The 23050-nt window shown below is 40.7% G+C and overlaps 1 protein-coding gene across 3 annotated transcripts in view; it reads right to left on the bottom strand.

The window, feature by feature from the left end:
• The window catches only part of LOC122557630 (solute carrier family 22 member 5-like), a 170056-nt gene that overhangs the window by 74855 nt on the left and 72151 nt on the right, over positions 1-23050 (bottom strand). For all 3 annotated transcript variants that reach the window (XM_043705422.1, XM_043705427.1, XM_043705413.1), the window contains exons 4-6: positions 11874-12045; positions 7884-8025; positions 196-296 (exon numbers count right to left, since the gene is read on the bottom strand). In XM_043705422.1, the coding sequence (XP_043561357.1) occupies positions 196-296; positions 7884-8025; positions 11874-12045 (415 nt within the window). The remainder of the gene's footprint in view (positions 1-195; positions 297-7883; positions 8026-11873; positions 12046-23050) is intronic.

Raw genomic sequence — 23050 nt, 5'->3', positions numbered from 1 at the left:
ACCTACCACGAAACTTGACTTGTAACATTACTAACTCCCCAACATGTGTTGTTAACATACCTTGACATGTGAAATCCCAAATATGGGTCCACATATATTTTGTGAAACATCATGACCATACATATAACAAACCGACACAGTTTTGAGTGTTAAGTATTTTGGTGAGAGCTCTTTGCTGATAGAGTCTCTACTCACCACACAAGGAAAGATAGAATTGTGATATTCCGTATATTTGCAGTTCTAACCAAATCCAAGAAATTATGTGGATGATTTTCCCTAGCTGAGGGATTCAGAAGCTACAAGAAAGCATAAAAAACAAATGAATTTTCAATGCTTGCACAGTATACATGCTCCAGTTACATGGATTGGAAGCATCGCATTTTAAGTAAAACATTCCCTTTATCACAAAAAGTGTTGAAGGTATTTTATTGATCTCTGTTGACAGTATTCTGGCCTTTGTCCATCAAGCTTTGTAAAGATAAGTAGCAATAATAGGGTATAAAACTATTCTTCAATCAACTGAGAACACAGCACAGAATAATCACAATATAAAAGGAGGCCATTCAGCCTGTCATGTTTGTGCCAGCTCACTGCAAGTGTACCTCACCCATTCCCCCAACATCTCACTGTAGTTCTGTAAATGTTTCCTTTGTGAGATCTCTTTTGAAAGCTAGGAGCAATCTGCCTCCAGCACACTGTCATGACAGGCATTCCAAGTTATAGTTTTTATAAGCCTCTTGTTAGACCTCAGCTGGAGTACAGTTGTGGGCCCTACATTATGAGAAAGGTGTGAATACATTAGAGAGAGTACAGCCAGCAATTTACAGGAATGGTTCCAGGAATGAGAAACTTCAATTATGAAAGTAGATTGAAAACGTTGGGACGGTTCTCATTGTAAAGAAGAAAGCTGAAAAGAGATTTGATGGAGATTTTGAAAATCATCAGTGGGCTGGATAGAATAGATAGGGAGAAGTTGGTTCTGCTCATAAAAGAAAGAAAGTGTATTGATTTAAAGTGATGTGCAAACGAAGCATGGGTAATGTGAGAAGACAGACACTGACTCCAATTGCTGTGTGTGGAACATCTGCAGGTTTAGAGGCAACATTGTTTGTGGGTCCTTTGATTGTGCTGTTGGGGATGGTTTAAACTAACTTTGCAGTGTTTAGGACCAAGGAAGTAACATTGAACAGGATGAAAAAAAGGCTGAGCAAAGAACTTAGAAACAGAACACCTGTGTAAGAAATAATAATGTATTATGTGGGCTCATTGTAAGAAAGAATATAGTAAGGTCTGATTTAGTTTTACTGTGCATGTACGTGAACAATTGGAGGGTGGCAAAAATTGTTTGTAAACTGTAGCCACAAGTAACAAGTGGAAATATGATGTTATGGTGACAATGGATTTTTTAAAAATGGATAAGGTATGTTCAGGAAAGCTACAGAGGAAAAGAGACGATGAATGAAAGTGATGGCAGTATTGAGAACATTACAGTGGAAACAGAATGTCCTAGAGGAGTGAAGGAAGGAATTTATTTGGTTAGGACTACAAAACAGTGAGGCTGATTAAATACTAAAGGGGAGACTTATTTTTGAAAGCAAAGGGCATAACTGAGATATGAAATAAGCACTTTGCAACTGGGTTCACCAAGAAGATGCTGTCAAAGTCATTATGATAATGGAAGCAACTGAAATACTGGTGAGACTATAAATTTATAGTCTATTAAGAGAAATACAGAAAGCCTGATTGTAATTGATGTACCTGAGGATACTGAGCGAAGGAAAGGTGGAAATTGCAGAAGCAATGGGCAAAATCTTCCAAACATCCTTAAATACACTGGTGGTGCCAGAGGATGGGAGAATTACAAACAGTATGCTCTTGTTTTTAAAAAAAATTCCAAGGATGAGTGCCGCAACAGAAAGACAGTCAGTTCAACCTCAGCACTGGAAAAACTTTTAGAAATGCTAACTTGGCACTAAATTAACTGTCACTTGAACAAATGCAATTTAGAGAAATTCAGCATGGACTTGTTCAAACAATTTGTACTGCATTAATTTGTTTGACTTTTCAATGAAGTAATGTAGAGTGTTCATGAAATGCACTTGATGTATTCGACGTGGACTTCAAAGGTGTTTGATAACGCACCACATAATAGGCTTCCCAATAACATTGAATTTATAGAATAAAAGCATTTACCATGGTTACATAAAAAGAAAAGGTGCTGGAGAAACTCCATTGGTCTGGCAGCATCTTTGGACAGACTAACAGAATAATATTTTGTGAAATAAAATATGACTATTTTTGTGGAACTGGAGGGGAGTGGAGAAACTCATGTAGCAGAGAAAGGGGGAGGTGGAGCATGTAGAGCATATAATGAACATGCTCAGAACAAAAGGCAAAGTGGTTCTAATGGAAATAAAGAAGTAATATAAACAAAGAATAGATGCTAATGGTAGGTGCTAAAAGCAGAATACAGGTCAGCTGTATTGAAAGCAAATCTATCCAAACAAGACACAAGGTTTCAATCAAAAGGGAGGCACGGTGGCTCAGTAGTTAAGGGTGGCACCGTGGCTCAGTGGTTAGCACTGCTGCCTCACAGCACCAGGTCCCAGGTTCGATTCCAGTCTTGGGCGACTGTCTGTGTGGAGTTTGCACATTTTCCCCATGTCTGCGTGGGGTTACTCCAGGTAATCTCCCACATTCCAAAAATGTGCAGATTAGGTCAATTGGCCATGCTAAATTGTCCATTGTGTTAGGTGCATTAGCCAGACGGGGGTGGGTTACTCTTTGGAGGGTCGCTGTGGACTTGTTGGGCTGAAGAGCCTGTTTTCACACTAGGGAATCTAATCCAATCATAAAATGGAGGACAGTGCTCATAGTCTGAAGTTATGGTTCTCAGTATTGAGTTCTCTGTGGAAAACTATGTGCTATCTTCCAGCTTTCATTAAGTTTCACTGGAGCATTGCAGTAGAGGATAGAAATGTTATATTCTGAGCAGTACATTGAAATGGCAAGGAACTGGAAGGTTGAGTCATTTTTGTGAACTGAGTGGAAATATTCTGCAAAGTGGTCACCTAGTCTGCGTTTGGTCTGGCCAATATAGAGAAGGCCATACTGTGAACTGTGAATACAGTAGATAAATGTGAAAAAAAGTGTAAACAAATCACTGATTCACAGGGAAGGCATGTTTGGGCTCTTAAGGAGGAGGTAAAAGTGCAAATGCTGTGTAATTGCATGTATACATTATTGACTGAGGGATAGGAAACATTAGTAGTGAATGGTTATGATTCAGATTGGGAGAAGGTGTCCAGTGGTCAGTTCTAGGACCATAGAAGTTCTTAAAACACTTGAATGACCTAGATTTAAGCATATAGTATGTAGCATTAAGTATGTAAGTTAGCTCACTGAGCTGGAAGGTTTGTTTTCAGACGTTTCATCACCATACTAGGTAAGACCATCAGTCAGATTCTCCCTGTGAAGTGCTGGTGGTATGTCCCACCTCTGTATTTATAGGTCTTGCTTTCTTAAGGTGGGTGATGTCATTTCTGTTTTTTTTAATTGAGGGTAGATAGGATCTAAATCAATGCCTTTATGCTGTGGTTCTGTTCACCGAGCTGGAAGTTTTTGTTGCAAACGTTTCGTCCCCTGTCTAGGTGACATCCTCAGTGCTTGGGAGCCTCCTGTGAAGCGCTTCTGTGGTGTTTCCTCCGGCATTTATAGTGGCCTGTCCCTGCCGCTTCCGGTTGTCAGTTTCAGCTGTCCGCTGTAGTGGCCGGTATATTGGGTCCAGGTCGATGTGTTTGTTGATGGAGTTTGTGGATGAGTGCCATGCTTCTAGGAATTCCCTGGCTGTTCTTTGTTTCGCATGCCCTATAATGGTAGTGTTGTCCCAGTCAAATTCATGTTGCTTGTCGTCTGCGTGTGTGGCACCTAGACAGGGGACGAAACGTTTGCAACAAAAACTTCCAGCTCGGCGAACAGAACCACAGCAACGAGCACCCGAGCTACAAATCTTCTCACAAACTTTCAATGCCTTTATTGATGGGGTTCTGGTTAAAATGCCATGCCCCTAAAAGTTCTTGTGTGTATCTTTGGTTTGCCTGTCCTAGGATGTGTGTGTTGCCCCAGTCAAAGTGGCATCCTTCTTTGTCTATATGTATGGAAACTAGTGATAGTGGGTCCTGTTTTTGGTGGCCAGTTGGTGTTCATGTATCCTGGTGGCAAGTTTCCTGCTTGTTTGTGTTTTTTTACAGTTATTGCATGGTATCTTGTAAATGACATGAGTTTTGCTGGCAGTATCAAAGGATCTTTTAGGTTCATTAGTTGCTGCGTAAGTGTGTTGGTAGGTTTGTGGCGTACCATGATGCCAACGAGTCTGAGTAGTCTGGATGTTATTTCTGATGTACCTTTGATGCAAGTTAAAGTGGCTATGGTTTTTAGTTACATTGTGCCCGCTAATTTAGGTTTGTTTCTGACGAATCGGCATATTGTGTTTATTGGGTATTCGCTTTTCTTGAAAACATAGTATAGATATTTTTCTTCTGCTTTTTGTAGTTCTTGGGTGCTGCAGTGTGATATAGTTCATTGAAATAATGTCTTGATGCAGCTCCGTTTGTGGGTGTTGGGATTGTTGCTTCTGAAGTTAAGTATTTGGTCTGTGTTTGTTGATTTTCTGTAGATGCTGGTTTGAAGCTCTCCTTTAACTGTATTAACTGGATCAAAATTTAAAAGATAACATAAAGTTACTCTATTAAAGGGAAGCATTGTGAACTGTGAGGAGGTTAGTGATAGACTTAAGAGGACTTAGGTTGGTGGAATAGACAGACATGTAGGTGGCAAAGGGAGAAAAGGAAAAGACCATAGAAGATAAACAATGATTCCTGATAAACATCAATTTTCCTGCTCCTTGGATGCTGCCTGACCTGCTGTGCTTTTCCAGCACCACTCTAATCTTGACTCTGATCTCCAGCATCTGCAGTCTTCACTTTCACCTGATACAATTGTAAGATGAGTGCAGCAACAAAGATTTGAATTATATGTACACAAATCATTGAAGGGGACAGAGGAGGTTAAGAAAGTCATTAATAAAACAGATGGGACTTTGGGTATTATAAAGAGAGGCAAACACGACAAAAGTGAGCAGCACTTTTAAAAGACTCTGGTTCAGCCTCAGCTGGAGTGTTGTGTTTCGTTTGGAAGGTCCTCTAGAAGATTGCAGGAATAGACAGATTTTCTGTTAAGGGGAGGTTGCGAGGGTTGGATTGTACTCATTGGAGTTCAGGAGGTGACCTTACTGAAACATGGAAGATTCCGAAGGAAATTGACAGAGTAGATGCTAAACAATTATTTCCTATTGTGAGACAATCTAAGAACAAGAACGCATAATCGCAGAATAAGAGATGCCCATTTAAAACAGGAATGAGGAGGAATTTCATTTTTAAAATTCATTCAAAGGATGTGGATTTCACTGTTCGGTCAGTATTTGTTGCCCATACCTTGCTGCCTCGAGCTGCCTTCTTGAACCATTGCAGTCCATTTGGTTTTGGTAGATCGACAGAACTGAACAACATTGCAGAAAAGTAATGTATTTCCAAGCAAGGATGGTGGGAATCTTGGAAGGGCATTTGGGGGTGGTGGTATTCCCATGTACCAGCTGCCTTTGTCATTCTAGATGGTTATAGTCGTGTGTTTGGAAGGTACTATGTAAGAATCCTTGGTGACTTCCTGCAGTGCATCTTCTCTCAGAATTCTTTACTTCCTGAGGGCTGCAGAGACTGGGTTGCGGAGTATATTCAAGGCTGTGATCAACAGATTTTATACTGGTATGAGAATGGAACATTATGCTGAAAAGCAGGAATGTGGAGGTGGGAATGATCAGATCAGTCATAATCTTATTGAACAGCAGAATTGACTCAATGGATTGTACACGCATGAGAAATTTCAGTTACATGAATAGATTTGTGAAGTAGCAATTATTCCCTTTGGAGAACGGGAGGTTGTGGAGATTTGATAGCACTATACAAAATAGCAAAGGGTAAGGACACGTTCAACAAGTATATCATATGCCCATGGGGTGAAGTGTCAAGAGCCAGAGAACACAGATTTAGGGTGAGTGGCATAGAGATCTAAAGTAAGTCAAAGAGCTCCTGTATTTCAGTGCAGCGTATTGCTGGGATCTGGAATGCGCTGCCTGACAGTATAGTGGAGGTGCATTTAATCATGACATTCAAATTGGAATTGTACAGTTAACTGAGGAGAAAACATTTTCAGGGTTACCAGAGGTAAACTGAGGGAGGAGGGCTAGTTGACTCGATCATCTTAAAAGCTGGTTTTTCGATAGCAGCTGTTCAACGTTCTAGCACTCACATCTCCTGCAGACACATCTTTTACTTCTTTATTTGTCCCATTACCACTTGCCTTGTCTCTGCCCCACCAACACTTCTGCTGTTTGATGCCTCCCAAGTTCCACCCTACCACAGATCTGCCCTTTAATCTTTGTTCTGCATTTCACCTCCTTAAAGACTATTATATTTTTAAATGTTTTCTGTTCTGATGCGAGAACTGCAACATTAACTCTGTTACTCTCTTCCTGCTTAACCTGCTAAATATTTCCAGCATTTTATGCTTTCAGTTCAGATTTCCAGCATCCTTGGTATTTTGTGTTTGAATTTCTGAATTTAAAAATTCAAGTATCAAGGAGAGGTAGCAAAAAGTGCAGAGGGCAGAAAGCTACCGGGTGATCTAACTGAGGTGTTTACGTTGGTTAAAGAATTTCGCTGGCAAGAGAGAGGAATTGTTGCCTCTGGCAGAAAAATTAGAAAACAGGTAAGAGCAGACATAATTTTAAAATTAAAGCTAGGCCTTTCAGAGGACAATATCAGGAAGCACTTGTTTGTAAAAAGGAATAATGAAAATTTGAAACCTTTTAGCCAAGAAGGCTATTCAAAGGATTAACTTAAAAACATCAAACTCAGATTGACAGAGTGTTATTGGGTATGCTGTACTCAGGTCTACACAAGCAGATGTTTAAATACAGATTAACCATAACAGAAATGCAGAAAAAATTCAAGAAGTTGTATGGCCTACTCTGGTTTCTCAATCTTATTTATGGACTTAAATTGCGGTTTTAGAGAAAGGCATTGTATACTAGAATAGGATGGCACAGTGGCTCAGTGGTTAGCACTGCTGCCTCACAGCACCAGGGACCCAGGATCGATTCCAGCCTCGGGTGACTGTCTGTGTAGAATTTGCACGTTCTCCCTGTGTCTGCGTGGGTTTCCTCTGGCTGCTCCAGTTTCATCCAACAATACAAAGATGTGCATGTTCAGTGAATTGGCCATGGAAAATTGTCCCATTGTGTTCAGGGATGTGCAGGTTAGGAGCATTAGTTAGGGGAATGGGTCGGGGGGTTACTCTTTGGACGGTTGGTGTGGGCTGAAGGGCCTGTTTCCACATTAGGGGTTCTATGAGAAGAGGCACATTGGAGCCATGAATTAGTTTCAATTTAATTCATTATCTTATTTAATTATTTGGAAGGTAATTCACTTTCCAGAATGCTAAGATTAGTGCATGAAGAAACAACATTGATTAGTTTAGAATTATAGAAGTTAGGATATTTAGCCCTACTATACCAAGGCCAATTCGTTAGTTGTCTTCTGTAAAATTTCTCTCGCTATTCCCCAGACATTGCTACACGCAAACATAGCATGAACAAGCATAAGTGCTGCAGTACCAAATTATCTTTTCCTACTTTGCTACTATAGGTCATAAATATAACTAAATATGGACTATGCCAGACTTTTAAAGATCTGGATATATTGTGGCTTGATCTTGACATATTTGAATAGCAATCTCAGATAGAAAGAAGGAAAAGAAAGGATAACTACCGTATATTCTCTGGTATCGATTTGCTGAAATATCACCCCAACATGGGTGATGCCATTTTTCTTAGCAAAACCTTGCACTATTTTTTCTGCTTCAGTCACCCGACCTTGAGCAATCAGCCATCTTGGAGATTCAGGTATAAGCCTAAAAAAAACGATATAAAAGTCAGCAGTAGTAATGGTGCAACAAGGTGAGGCTACTGCCTGCCCTATTAGCATACCTGATGACTCTTGCTAAATTCCTGGAAAACTAGATAAATACATAAGTGGGATGGATACAGAACTTTGTGCCGATTGAGTTGTGTGATGGGCAGTGAGAGGATTTTCTTAATGAAGCATAAACGCCAGCACAGTCTAGATATGCCAAACAGCCTATCCGTGCGCTGTATTTTCTGAGTAGCTACGCAATTTCTTCAGAAAATGCCAGTGAGTCCACCAATCGCACTGCACCTCCTTCCTCACCCTTTCATCCTCAAGGATCACTAGGACAGAAATGGAGATATTCGAGTCAATGTCTTAGAGGAGGATAGGAAAATAGTAACCCTGTCAAATCACATTTGCTCAGCCACGTTTCTATGTCAGGCCTGAGTCAAGACTGACTTTAAATAAGTGACTTTTAGTCTCTCCACTGTTTAAATTAATTTTTGCAATTCATATTCTCATTTTGTGACAAACAGATGGCATCATGCCAATGAAGAGCTTTGTGGCTGCATTATGCCACAACAAATAAACCTGGACCTGGACCTGACCATTCTATCAACCTTAGATCAGTACCTGCAAAGAGACTCCATTGGAGAGTATGGCCAGCACACTGTGTGCCAATCTCTTAACAACATACAGGTTTAAGTCTACACTGCAGAACAGATGATGTTCACAGACAAGGCAATAGCTATAAGCTTCCTGTAATACATAACACAGACTTACATGGGATCTCTGGCATAGAAACAAGCTATTGATCCAACCAGTCAGTGCTGGCATCTATCCTCAACTTAAGCCTCCTGTCTTTCCTCATCTAAAACTATCAGAATAACTCTCATTTCGTGAGTTCGGAAGAAGGGTCATTGGATTTAAAACTTTAACTCTGATTTCCCTCCAGAGATATTGTCAAATCTTCTGAGCTTTTCCAGCAATTACTGTTTTTATTTCTGGTTTCCAGCATCCGCAGTTCTTTTGGTTTTTATTAACTTTCTTCTTCTTTCACTCTCACACCCTTGTTTAATCTTTATCTGCATCTATACTATTCATTTTAACTCTGTGCTAGTCTGTTTCTCTTCCTGACCCTCCTGAGTAAAGAAATTACTTCTGAATTCCCTTCTTGGTGGCTGTCTTATATTGATGGATTCAAGTTGTGTTCTTTTCCACAAGTGTCAACATTCTCTCCTTACCTACACTATTCAAAATGTATTAGGTGTCTATTAGGTCACCTGAAAAACATCCCTTTCTGATATGTGAATCTCCATAACCTTAGTATCTCTATTGTGAATTATTCAGTTCTCACCATAATTTTTTAAAATGATATGGTGGTCAGAACTGTATGCTCCAGGTTTGGTTACTGAGAAAATCCTCTCTCAACTGCGGAGAGAAAACTGAGTTAATGTTTCAAGCCAAGAGAACCTTCTTCAGAACAGGTTGTGAAGCCGGGTCACTGGAGTTGCAACGTTAATTCTGTTTTCTCTTCATAGATGCTGCCAGACTTGCTGAGGTTCTTCAGCCATTTCTGCTATCGTTTTGCTTCAGATCTCCAACATCCACTGTCCTTTGTTTAATTTTGGTCATCCGGAAACCCAAATAAGATGCTGGGGGCCTAGGTCAATTCCTCCATGGCAGATTTGAGCTTGATTTTTAAAAAACAAAAATCAGGAACTAAGAGTCCTGATAACCTTGAAACCACTGCCATCTCTAAGGTAATTAAGAATGGGCAATAAATTATGGCCTATCTAGTGATGCGCACATCAAATCGTTGTAAACGCTTTCCTTAAAAAAGTGTGCCCATATTTCATGGGACTTAAAGGAAGAGTAGCCATTCAGCCCTGCCATTCAATATAGCCAATCTGAATGTAATCCCAACTCCATAACTCTCAGTCAACCAAAAATACTCAAACATATTCAAACCCTGCCTCCAATGCTTTCTGCGCAAGTGAGTTGTGCAGACTAACAACTCACTGAGAGCTAAAAGTTCTCCTCACTTCCATTTCACTTCTCATTCTTCAACCTATCTAACCACGCCTCATAAGATAACCTGTTCGTCCATGAAACTCTTTTGCTTCTGCCACATCATATTCTATCTTAAACAGGCATAATAGCATTCATATAGTCTGTATTCCTTTACAAACTAGCAGAAACAGTAGGTCTCACCACAGACGATGGATCTTCCAATCTCTGCTCTCTCATTCCAAGTGGTGGAAGCTAAAGACTGGAACAAGAGAGTAAATGGAGAGCAAGGTGCCAATCTACAGGTTTGTCAGGCATTTATTTTTTCTTGATTGCATTCCCTCATGCCATTCCTCCTACTAAAAAGTATGTAAACTTTACTACTCAGCAACCCTCTCAAACCTCTATTTTTGTTTTCCTGTAGATGGGCCAGAGTCGAAGAGTGTGATGCTGGAAAAGCACAACCGGTCAGGCAGCATCCAAGGAGCAGAAGAGTCAACATTTTGAGCATAAGCTCTTCATCAGGAAGGTGAAGGAGTTTCATCAATGAAAAGATCATGCTCTTCCTGATGAACAGCTTATACTTGACACTCCGACTCTCTTGCTCCTCAGATGCTGCCTGACTGGCTGTGCTTTTCCAGCATCACACTCTTCAACTCTGATCTCCAGCATCTGCAGTCCTCACTTTCTTCTTGTAGATTTGCCAGACCAAGAGAAAATCACAGGAGTTGAAACACTCTGTTCTACTGCTGAGGTTTCATTTAACACTTGAAATTTGTTGCTCATCCTATTAAGTTAGGCAATTTTCAGATATCCATCATGCCTTCCTGAAATAGACATTGGGTCTCTGAATATGTTCTTGAGATTGGCAATTCAGAGAAGAAGGAAATACCTCATTCAGGTCTTCCAGCCACAGGTGTAAACCAACAATGGAATTTCACAAGGAATCAACAATTCTTCTTCTAGTTCCACAATACTCCCAAGGGCTTGTTGTGATCACAATGACCCCCTCCTGCTGTCCTTAGCCATCACCCCTGCCCTTGGGTTTAGCCCCAGTGCTTCTGGTAGTGAGGCACAAATAGAAAAAATTTATTTGTGAAAGACTTTGAGAGATACAATTGATCGTGTCACGTCCTATGAACCATTAACAAATAAATCAAGAAGTCATTGTCAGTGGACCCTGGCACAAAATCTGCTCCTGAGCAATTTACACCATTCTTTTCCTCAGCAGATGTCTAAGGAGGAAGTAGCCAATTCACTATCTTGGTGACATAGTCTTGGTGACCACTTGGTGAGCTACCAAACATACATATGCACCATGACCAAGACTTCCAATTCATAAATATCACCTAATTTCATCTCTGCTCCAACTCATCTACTTATCCATGTTCTTGTTACCTCCAACCTTAACAAACCCAATATGCTCCTTTTTCTTTTCCCACCTTCCTACTGACACAAACTTATATTCATCCAATGCCTGATGCACAACAAGTCCTATCACCATAACTCACTGATCCACTTTGGCTCCTGTTAAGCTTAAAAATGTCTTAAGATTTTTAGATTCTCATTTCTACCCAGGCCAGATGCACTACAGATAGTCTCCCAATGCCTTCCAAACCTCTTTGTCTCTTTGCCTCTCTTTGTCTCTTCCTCCTTGACATCATCTTTAAAACCTACCTCTTTGACCAGGTTTAGCCACCTCAGTATAAACATATCTGTTTAATGTCAGCTTTTGCTTCATGACATTCCTTTTTCCTACTTGGGATGTTTTATTGCATTAATGGTTACATGATAGAAATATAAGTTGTTACTATTCATAACAGCTAAATGTAAGTAACTCACCACCAAAAAGGAATATATAGAATCTCTGGGAGGGTCAAAGCTAGCAGTAACATCCTCCAATCCCGGATATAATATGCAAAGACTGGCAGAATAATGTAGCCTACAGCGTAAAACATACAAACACCAAGTGTCGAGTAAGCAGTCCTCTCAGCTTTACCAAGGAGTTCAGTTCCTGGTCAGTGAAGGAAAGAAAAGAATTTAAATTAGGTGATAATCAGTAATCAAAACCATGATTATTTGTTGCAAATGTATATGTGGAAGTTCCAGAAATTTAACTTCAAGACATAATTTTACTTTCAATATTCACAGTTATAATGACAGTGCCCATAGCTCGTGAATTAGTTTTTATAAATGTTGCACTAAGCAGATTTGAAGGAAACCTCCAGAGAATTTGCAAGCAATGGTAAAATTATGTTCTATGTGGTAAAATTGGACAATATCTTTCTGCTTGTACAGGTGAACAATGGGGATATCTATGTTTTCTGGCAGCATGGTCTGTTGCTCTCTCAAAAACAAGCATTCGATACCTGGGCGCTTCCCCCCACTTCACCTGATGAAGGAGCAGCACCCAAAGGCTTGTGATTTGAAATAAATTTATAACCTGGTGTTATGTAACTTCTGACTTTGTCTACCCCAGTCCAACACTGGCACCTCCACATCATAACTTTCTAGAAGATGAGCTTTCTCTGTGAGCAGTATTGACCCGTTGACATCGAGGAGTGGTGATGAGCCAGTAGACAGGGGCCCATGAACAGAGTTCATAGCGTCATAGCTTCTCTTCCAGACATTGTGGTCGACAAATGACTGAGGTTCATCTGCTTTCCAGTTCAGTCTAATGTCTTATATCTCTCTAAGCTTGCACGGCAGAGTCCCATGAATGCTACAGTAATTATTATGTGTGGATAGTGAGAAATTGTTATCAAGGTAAACTTTACAGAGTCCATGTTTCTCCCCGAGTAGTTTCCAGATTACCTCATTGATTCAATCAAATCAATCGCAACTTTTATGAGTGTTAGGTCCAAGGGCCTTCAAGACACTATATCCCTGAAAGTCCATTCTTACCAAACACAGGCAACTTTCCCAGTTTTCTATGAGAGGTTTCTTTATGGCTGTTTGACCCTCAGGTCAAAGGGCTGAATTATATGCTGAGGTTGGGCTCTCTGAACCTCTTTTGAAATATTAGACACAAGCCTGCTTCTGCACAGCATACTTGCATTCATTACTTTCATTTTTCAAGTGGTGGCCCATTCGTTAATATGAAGCAGGACTTCCCTTTGTCTCCAGAAAATGTTGGCCAAGTGGAGGGCAACAGCTCTGCTCACTCACACAGGGTCAAACAAGAGCTGGCACTGCAGGATGAGACCTTCAGCAATGGACCAAGGACATTGAGCAAAGGCCAAATTCCTCTGAGGCCAGACTGATAGGTCCCTTATGGAAAAAGTTGGGGGTAAAACACTGGACAAGGTAGGAGAGAGGCTGGACTTGTGGAGTCAAAAATGGTAGCAATATCTGATTGGCATAGGTGGCCTGGAAATGAGTCACTCCTCTGCTTTACTGACCAGCAGCTCAGGGTGTTAAGTCTTTCGGGCTACAAAGCTGGATCCTGCTGCCATTTATATTGGAACAAGTTGAGGCTCTTTACTGGGCACACATTTCCAACTTCAGGGCCTCAATTGCACTACATGTGTGGCCCACTCATTGCTTCCTTTAAAATCATGGTCAGGAGACACTTGTGGTGTAGTGGCAGTGTCCCTACCTCTTGCACCATGAGGCATGACTTCAAGTCCCATCTGCCCCAATGGTGTGTCATAACATCTCAGAACACGTTGACTGGAAATTATCTAAAATCATGATTGGGACATGGGGACAGTAATGACAAAGCTGTCAAAACCATGGTCACCTAATTTACAGGTCCAGTCACCTGTTTTCTTGTTTCTGATTGGATCATAAAGTTCTGCCCAGGGAAACCAGCCCATGAAGCACCAGAACACAGAAGGTAACTAAGCACAATGCCAGACATTGCACCAAGGTGCTCTCAGTTCAGAATTCTGAAAGCAAACTATTGTCAAATCTAGAATGCACATTTTACAAGGTGTCATGCCAGTTATTTTTGGGATAATTGCTGATCTTCATCTGCTTGGTTACAGAGAAGGAACAGTTATGAGGTAGTCAGCTACGTCATGGAAGGAAGTCCCAGTGATAGATCCAAGCTCCAAGACAGATGGGGAACAGGAATTATCAGTGCATGGAAGAGGAAAGGAATTACTCAGAAAATGTTCTATTCAATGATTTGTTGCCTTATAACCAACAGCACTGCTCAACCTTCACCTTCTTCATCATCCAGGCCATTGGTCTTGCTCTTGCAGCTGTTGATGTTCCCCCAGTGTGGCAGCTTCAATAGTAATCACAACGGCATCCCCATGTTTTTGAAGAGTATGGCCACCAGTGTTATAAAACTGTGTAATTGCAGTGAAACAGCAACTCTGCAATAGCTTTAAGATTGAGCTATTCATGCTTTTCTATAGTATAGGTGTAGTGTGGGTGGAATATAGTTATATATGACCTCAACCTGACAAGAATCAAGCAAAATGGCTCTGAAAGTTTTAATCGCCTAAACCCATCATGTCCACAAATTTAGCAGAATAGCATGAAGATCACCTTAACCAGTCTATCAGTTTCTAGATTCTTCCTGTCAGCTGGAAGGCTCAAGGAGTGATTGGCCCTATCACATTCCCAAAGGATCCTAATTCAGTTTGCCAACACTAATTGAATAAATGCCCGGAGATTAAATCATGTGACATTTAGCCATGTGGCATTGGTCAATATTCAGTCATGTTTGTCATAGCTGAGTGTGTTAGTGCTCTAATACTCTTGAGGTAATATGTTGTGGTACACAAGAAGCTATTAAAATCCAGTATACAATTTGGAAGTGTTTTGGAAATATGTTAATTTTAATATGAGTGATAAACCATAAGATTGTACAAATTACCTGGAAATATCATTTACTCAATGCAGAATTTAAAGAGCTACTTTACCTTTGATTTACTAGTGGTGCATGTGTTAAAAAATGAATTTTATTTTAAATTTGCTTTGAACTTTTGGTGGTTGTTACCCTACACCTTTGAGGGATTCGTTAGTGTTGTTTTAATACTTATTTAAAGGAATATAAAAATAACTGGTTTTAGAATGTTAAAGTGTGCGAGAAAAGAATATTGTAAATGGTGTCTGGTTCTACAACTCAGATTAATGTATTTCATAAGTACATTTAATAGACACAGTGATGAATTTGGAGCACAGAGTATTTTGGTGCATCAGTCAAATCAGATTGCATATTATTAGAGTTAGAATGATGATTTTAATTGCCAGATAAAAATCTGCAGGTTGCCACAATTGAAATTATTTCAAGTAGAAACCTGGAATTTCATCATAACTACTCTTCCATCAGAGTTACTATGGTGACAGAGGAGAAACTATGAGGATAGCTTGTCCATTGCCTGAAGTGAGATGAAGGCCTGGCAGTAGAGGACTGATAGCTGGAGCTGCAAAGATTTGACTGCATGGAAGCAGGTGCCATTTTATTGAACGTTTGCATCAGGGAAGAGTAATAGGAATAGGATCTCTCTTTTTTTGAGTTCAGGCTGCACCCATGGGAAAACTACAAGGAGTAAGAGGAGATGCTTTAATTGATGGTGCCAGGCTAGATGTTGGGGGTTTTGATGCATACAATGATGTACTGGATCTGCCAACTTTTGTACATCCTGATTAGATGCTACAGCCACTTTGCCAAGGAATGAACTCTCCACATCTTATTCAAAAGGATGTATTGCAATTAGGGAAAAGTGGATAGACTCCAGCCATTTTTATCACATGGAGCACAACATTCCATAAATATTTTGAGTTTTAAATTTCCTTCTGAATGTTTCTGCTAACAGGTCAAAATTGTTAGATTAGCACTCTTGGATGTACTTGCTAAAACACAGTAATGCGTACTGTCAAATGGCACAATCAACATTTCTGTCAACACATTTTATTGTTAATAAATCAAAAGCACTCAGAAAACAAACAAATACTTACTGTTCTTAAAGTATCAATAAAATTATTTGTGATAAAAGTCAGAGTGTTCCCACTTTCAGTTATTTTAATCAACCTGTTACAGATATGAAAGACACAGCCCTGGGGCAGGTGACACTTGAACTCAGGTCATTACCTCTGTGCCCAAGACCCTTATGGACACTTGTAGCTTACACTAAATGAAATTGCTGTTTGTACTCCCATTGTTGGTAACTCTGTGTCCAGTAGAATTGGATTTGTTGGCCATCCATGGAGACCGAAAACCCACTAACAAATATTGAAAGGAATTAAAAAAGCTGCTGGAACACAAAAGACAGACATTGTTCGCCGTACATGGTTATCAGTTTTGTTCTGATGGAGCTAGGGTAAACCAGTGAATGCGATCTACTTGGACTTCCAAAAGCTTTCCATGAGGTCCCACAAAAGAGATTAGCATTTATAACTGAAGTGCATGCGATTGGGGGTAGTGTATTGACATAGACAGAGAATTGGTTATCAGACAGGAAACAGAGTAGGAAAAAGCTGGTCATTTTCAGCTCCTGGTGGTTTACCTCAGGAATCAGTTCTTGGACCCTAGCTATCCACAATGTATATTAATGATTTAGATGACAGAACTAAATGTAACATCTCCAAGTTTGCAAGATGGTAAACTGTGAGAAAGATGCAGAGATGCTTCAGTGTGAATTGGACAAGATGATTGCATAAATGCATGGCAGATGAAGTATAATGCAGGTAAACATGGGGTTACCCACTTTGTTAGTAAAAACAGGAAGGCAGATATAGACTGGGGGGAAAAAAAGAGGTGCAATGAGACCTGGTGTCCTTGTACACCAGTCACTGAAAATAAGCATGTAAGCAGTGAAGAGACAAATGGTATGTTGGACTTCACAATGAGAGGATTTGAATACCGGAACAGGGATGCATTTCTGCAATTGTACAGGGGCTTGGGGAGACCACATCTGGAGTAATGTGTATGCAGTTTTCATATCCTTATCTGGCTATGAAGGGAGTGCAAATGAAGGTTTATCAGACTATCCTGAGATGTCAGGACATGTATGAAGAGAGACTGGATTGGTTAGGACAATATTCACTGGAATTTAGAAGAATGAGGGGGTCCTCAAAGAAACATGAGGTTCTAGTATGATTGGACAAGGTATAGGTAGATGTCTCCAATGACTGGGGAGTTCAGAACCAGATGTAACAGTCTAAGGATACTGGTAGGGCAGTAATTTCTGTTAATTTCTCATTATCTTGGACTCTCAATTTGTTTGTCATACGTTCTCCTATTTCCTTTTCATTAGACCTTGACTGTGTCTGAAAACTATTATTTAGTATGAACCATCTGAATACCATGTACTAGGCAACTTGAAACAATAACTGTTTCTTTGGAGGGAAGCAGGGTGAAGTATCCAAGATGAAATAGCTAAAGAACCATCAGAGGACCCTAGAGCTATGTTGCAGTGCTGTCAAAGTGAATTGAAAGGATCTTTGACTGACTCCCTTACTACGCCTGAGGAAGTTATCTCCAACTGTTCAACTTTAGAAGCTAACAGAATTGCATCTTCTGAACATAGCTTTTTTTTTCCAATTTCAATGCCATTTCTTTACAGAATCTTTCAAGCAAGCCAGCCCTCAAATAATCTAGATTACTGATCAAATTTTCAACTTGAGATGTAGTTTTATGCTTACTTATTTTAAATCTTTATTATTGTTTTAGCCAATCACTCTATCATGTTTTTATCAAAATAACTTTCAATATAGTACTTTTGGAATAAACTGACTTGTTATCTCCTTTAAAATGAAGATAGGCTGTTTGTTATTTTTGAACTGAAATACCTTAAAAATATATAAACAAATTTAAAGTTCATGGACTACTTTGAGGAAAGGTCTGATAGATGATTGTGATAATGTATATTTTATATGCTCAAGCATCTAAATTTATATATGTGGATATTATCATTTTCAGTAGTTATAACTCTACATTATCATAGCAACACAAATCTCAGCCACTGTAATAATAATAAACAAGATATTTGGATATGAGAAACAAAAACAGAAGTTGCTGGAAAATCTCAGTAGGTCCGGCAGCATCTGCGGAGAGAATGCAGAGTTAACATTTCGGGTCCAATGACCCTTCTTCAGAATTGGAATATGGCGTATCAAGGTGTGAGTAAGCAAGGGGTGTAATAACATTGAGTGTGTGAGCAGCAGCAGTGGTTGACATACTCTGGGCTACTGTTTCCAATTTGTCATCAAGTTGTTAATAAAGTTAATTATTTGGTGTTTGATTAGAAGTAATCTCCAAACAAGAATTTAACAGAACCACATTTGAACTTTTCAACCACATACAGAAAGCCCTAAAGCACTCCAACATACCTCTCTTGTGAGATCTCAGCACACACTCAGAGCTGAGGCCAGCTTTGGAGGCTTTGAAAAATCCTTCTAAATATAAAATATGACCAGCCAGTGTCGGTGTTAGTGGTCACAATTTTGAAAACAAGTACCACTTGTAATTCAAATATTTGCTATTTGATTTCTTATTGTCACATGTACCAAGATACAGTGAAAAGTATTATTTTGCATGCGAGCCAGACAAATCAGAGCTTGCATAAATACATCAGGGTAATAGAACAGAATGCAGAATATAAAGTTGCAGTTGCAGAGAAGGTGTAGAGCTAAAGTAAAAAAGCAAATAAAACAATGTGCCACCTTTCATTTAATGAATGTATTCTACAAGCACAGCTTGGTCTACAATCAGAGTGTTTTAAAAACCAACACATTCAGCATTCGATACAAAAATTCCATTGAATTCCTCCTGAGTCACTTTGGCTTTGATATCATTTTAAGGATCGATTTCAGAATCAAATAACGCTCTTTTCAGTTACAGAATGATTTCTTTACAACAAACGATCTTCCTCTCCCTTCACTGCATTAGACATTTACATGTCTTCACATTTCACATTATCACATCTCACAGTTTGATAACGAAACCACCAAACGTAAAGCAAGACAATACACATACCTTGCCCTCTTTGCGAAAGTTTATTCTTTATCAATGTTTCACACATTCCATTTGATGAAAATATTATCCTTGAATGCCTTGTTGAGGGAAATTGGAATTCATTGTTTCATCTGGGATGTGATAGAATGGGTGCTCATATTAATGTCACAGTACGCTAATGAATTGCTGGAAATACTAACAATTTTGGTATCAAACTCTTTTGGTAGTCTGAACAACTTTGGAAGCACTAGGCATCTTTTTATTCCCATGAAGTGGCTACATCAACAAGCTATGGTGCTGAAAGTTTTCCATGACCCACTTTGGAACATTTTAAGTGGGTAATGATGCGAGTATGGTTTTATTTTTAATTCTCACTCATAGGATGTGGGTGTCACTGTCAGGGCCAGCATTTATTGCCTGTCCCTAGCTGCGTTTGAGAAGGTAGAAGTGAGCTGCCTTTGCACCACTACAGTAGTTCACTGCTGTAGGTAGACCCACCAAGCCCTTACAGAGGGAATACCAGGATTTGATCCAGCAACACTGAAGGAAAAGTGATATATTTGCATTTGCAAGTTAAGATGGTGACTGGTGTGGAGGGGAAATTGCATGTGATGATGCCATATATTTGTTTCCCTTGTCCTTCCAGACTGGGTGGCACATTGGCTCAATGGTGCCTTACAATGCCAGGGAGCCAGGTTTGATTTCACCCTTGAGTGACTTTCAGTGTGGAGTTTGCATATTCTCCCTGTGATTGCTTGGATTTCTGCTAGATTTCCTCGCACAGTCCAAAGATGTGCCAATTAGGTGGACTGGCCACACTAAATTACCCATAGTGTCTAGAGATGTGTAGGTTAGGTGTGTTGACCATGGGAAATGCAGGGTTACAGGAATGGAGGATGGGGATGGGGATGGGGATGGGGTTGGGTCAGGGTAGAATGCTTTTTGGAGATTGGTTTGGATTTGTTAGGCCAAATGCCCTGTTTCCACACTGTAGGGATTCTGTGGAAGTGGTCATGGATTTGGAAGGTACTGTCTGAGGACCATTAGTGAATTTCTTCAGTGAATCTTGCAGATAATACACACTGCTGTCACTGAACACTGTCAGTGGTGAAGGGAGTGGATGTTTGTGGGATGCGGCACCAATCAAAAGGCTGATTTGACCTGGATGGTGTCAACCTTGAGGGTTGTTGAAGCTGCACTCATCAATGCAAGTGGGGGATATTCCATCACACTCCTGATTTGTGACTTGTAGGTGGTGGACAGCCTTTGAGGAGTCAGGAAGTAAGTTACCAGCTACATAATTCTTCGCCTTTGACCTGGTTTTGTAGCCATTGTATTTATATGGTTCATTCTGTTCAGGCTCTGGTCAAATGTAATGCCCAAAATATTGGGGTTTCAGTGATGGAATTTCAAAGGGTGGTGGTTATAATGTCTCTTATTGGAGATGGTCAATGCCTGACATTTCTGTGGTGTAAATGTTACTTGCCATTTATCAGCCCAAGCCTGGATGTTGTTCAGGTCATGCTGCATTTGAACATGGACTGTTTTAGTATCTAAGGAGTTGCAAATGGTGCGGAGTATTGTCCAATCATCAGCGAACAACCCTATTTCCAAGCTAATGGAGGAGGGAACGTAATTTCTGAAGCAACTGAAGATGGTTGGGCCTAGGACACTCCTATAAGACCATAAGACATAGGAGTGGAAGTAAGGCCATTCGGCCCATCAAGTCCACTCCGCCATTTAATCATGGCTGATGGGCATTTCAACTCCACTTACCAGCATTCTTCCGTAGCCCTTAATTCCTTGTGACATCAAGGATTTATCAATCTCTGCCTTGAAGCCATTTAGCGTCCCGGCCTCCACTGCACTCCACGGCAATGAATTCCACAGGCCCACCACTCTCTGGCTGAAGAAATGTCTCCTCATTTCTGTTCTGAATTTACCCCCTCTAATTCTAAGGCTGTGCCCACGGGTCTTAGTCTCCTCGCCTAACGGAAACAATTTCTTAGCGTCCATCCTCTCCAAGCCATGTATTATCTTGTAAGTTTCTATTAGATCTCCCCTTAACCTTCTAAACTCCAATGAATACAATCACAGGATCCTCAACTGTTCCTCATATGTTAGACCTGTCATTCAAGGGATCATCCATGTGAATCTCTGCTGGACAGCTCCAGTGCCAGTATGTCCCTCCTGAGGTGTGGGGCCCAAAACACTGGACACAGTACTCCAAATGGGGCCTAACCAGAGCTTTATAACGGCTCAGTAGTACATCGCTGCTTTTATATTCCAACCTTCTTGAGATAAATGACAACATTGCATTCGCTTTCTTAATCACGGATTCAACCTGCATGTTTACCTTTAGAGAATCCTCGACTAGCACTCCCAGATCTCTTTGTACTTTGGCTTTATGAATGTTCTCACCGTTTAGAATGTAGTCCATGGTTGTATTCTTTTTCCCAAAGTGCAAGACCTCACATTTGCTCACATTGTATTTCATCAGCCATTTCCTGGACCACTCTCCCAAACTGTCTAGATCCTTCTGCAGCCTCCCCACTTCCTCAGTACTACCTGCCTGTCCACCTAACTTCGTATCATCGGCAAGCTTCGCTAGAATGCCCCCAGTCCCTTCACCCAGAACATTAATATATAACGTGAACAGCTGCGGCCCAACACTGAACCCTGCGGGACACCGCTTGTCACCAGCTGCCATTCCGTTAAAGAACCTTTTATCCCAACTCTCTGCCTTCTGTCAGATAGCCAATCCTCAATCCATGCCAGTAGCTCACCTCGAACACCATAGGCCCTCACCTCAATCAGCAGCCTCCCGTGTGGCACCTTATCAAAGGCCTTTTGGAAGTCTAGATACACCACATCCACTGGGTTTCCCTGGTCTAACCTACTTGTCACCTCTTCATGAATTCTAACAGGTTTGTCAGGCACGACCTCCCCTTACTAAATCTATGTTGACTTGTTCTAATCCAACCCTGCTCTTCCAAGAATTTAGAAACCTCATCCTTAATGATGGATTCTAAAATTTTACCAACAACCGAGGTTAGGCTAATTGGCCTATAATTTTCCATCTTTTGTCTTGATTCTATCTTGAACAAAGGGGTTACAACAGCGATCTTCCAATCATCCGGGACTTTCCCTGACTCCAGTGACTTTTTAAAGATTTCAACCAACGCTTCCGCTATTTCCTCAGCCACCTCCCTCAGAACTCTAGGATATAGCCCATCGGGGCCAGGAGATTTATCAATTTTAAGACCTTTTAGCTTTTCTAGCACTATCTCTTTTGTAATGGCAACCATACTCAACTCAGCCCCCTGACTCCCTTTAATTGTTGGGATATTACTCATGTCTTCCACTGTGAAGACTGACGCAAAGTACTTATTAAGTTCTCCTGCTATTTCCTTATCTCCCATCACTAGCCTTCCAGCATCAGTTTGAAGTGGCCCAATGCCTACTCTTGCCTGTCATTTGTTTCTTATGTATTGAAAGAAACTCTTACTATCATTTCTAATATTACTGGCTAGCCTACCTTCATATTTGATCCTCTCCTAGAACATTGGTACCGGAACGGTTCAGGTGGAGACCGTCCTAACGGTAAAGATTTCCCCCCCTCCCCCCGGTTCCAAAACTGATGCCAATGCCCCTCTTTCCCACACCAATCCCTTAGCCACGTGTTTACTTCCTTAATTTTCTTATCCCTTATGCCAATTGGCACGTGGCTCGGGCAGTAATCCGGAGATTATGACCCTTGAGGACCTGTACTTAATTTCCTTCCTAGTGCTTGATAATCCCCAAACAGGTCCTCCACCCTAGCTTTGCCTATGTTAATCCCAACGTGGGCCACAACAACTGGATCCTCCCCCTCCCGCTCCAATATCCTTTCAAGCCAGTCGGAGATATCCCGCACCCTGGCACTGGGCAGGCAACACACCATGCGAGACTCCCGATCTGGCTTGCATAGGATGCTATCTGTCCCCCTAATTATAGAATCCCCTATAACAACTACTTGTCTTTTTGCTCCCCCCTCTTGAATGGCCTTCTGCACCATGGTGCCATGGTCAGCTGGCTCATCCTGTCCAGAGCCCTTTTCCTCATC

The sequence above is a fragment of the Chiloscyllium plagiosum genome, chromosome 2, assembly GCF_004010195.1.
Source record: "Chiloscyllium plagiosum isolate BGI_BamShark_2017 chromosome 2, ASM401019v2, whole genome shotgun sequence".
In the NCBI taxonomy this organism is placed as follows: domain Eukaryota; kingdom Metazoa; phylum Chordata; class Chondrichthyes; order Orectolobiformes; family Hemiscylliidae; genus Chiloscyllium; species Chiloscyllium plagiosum.
The sequence above is the reverse complement of the archived record's forward strand: the minus strand, read 5'-3'. Positions and strand labels throughout refer to the sequence as shown.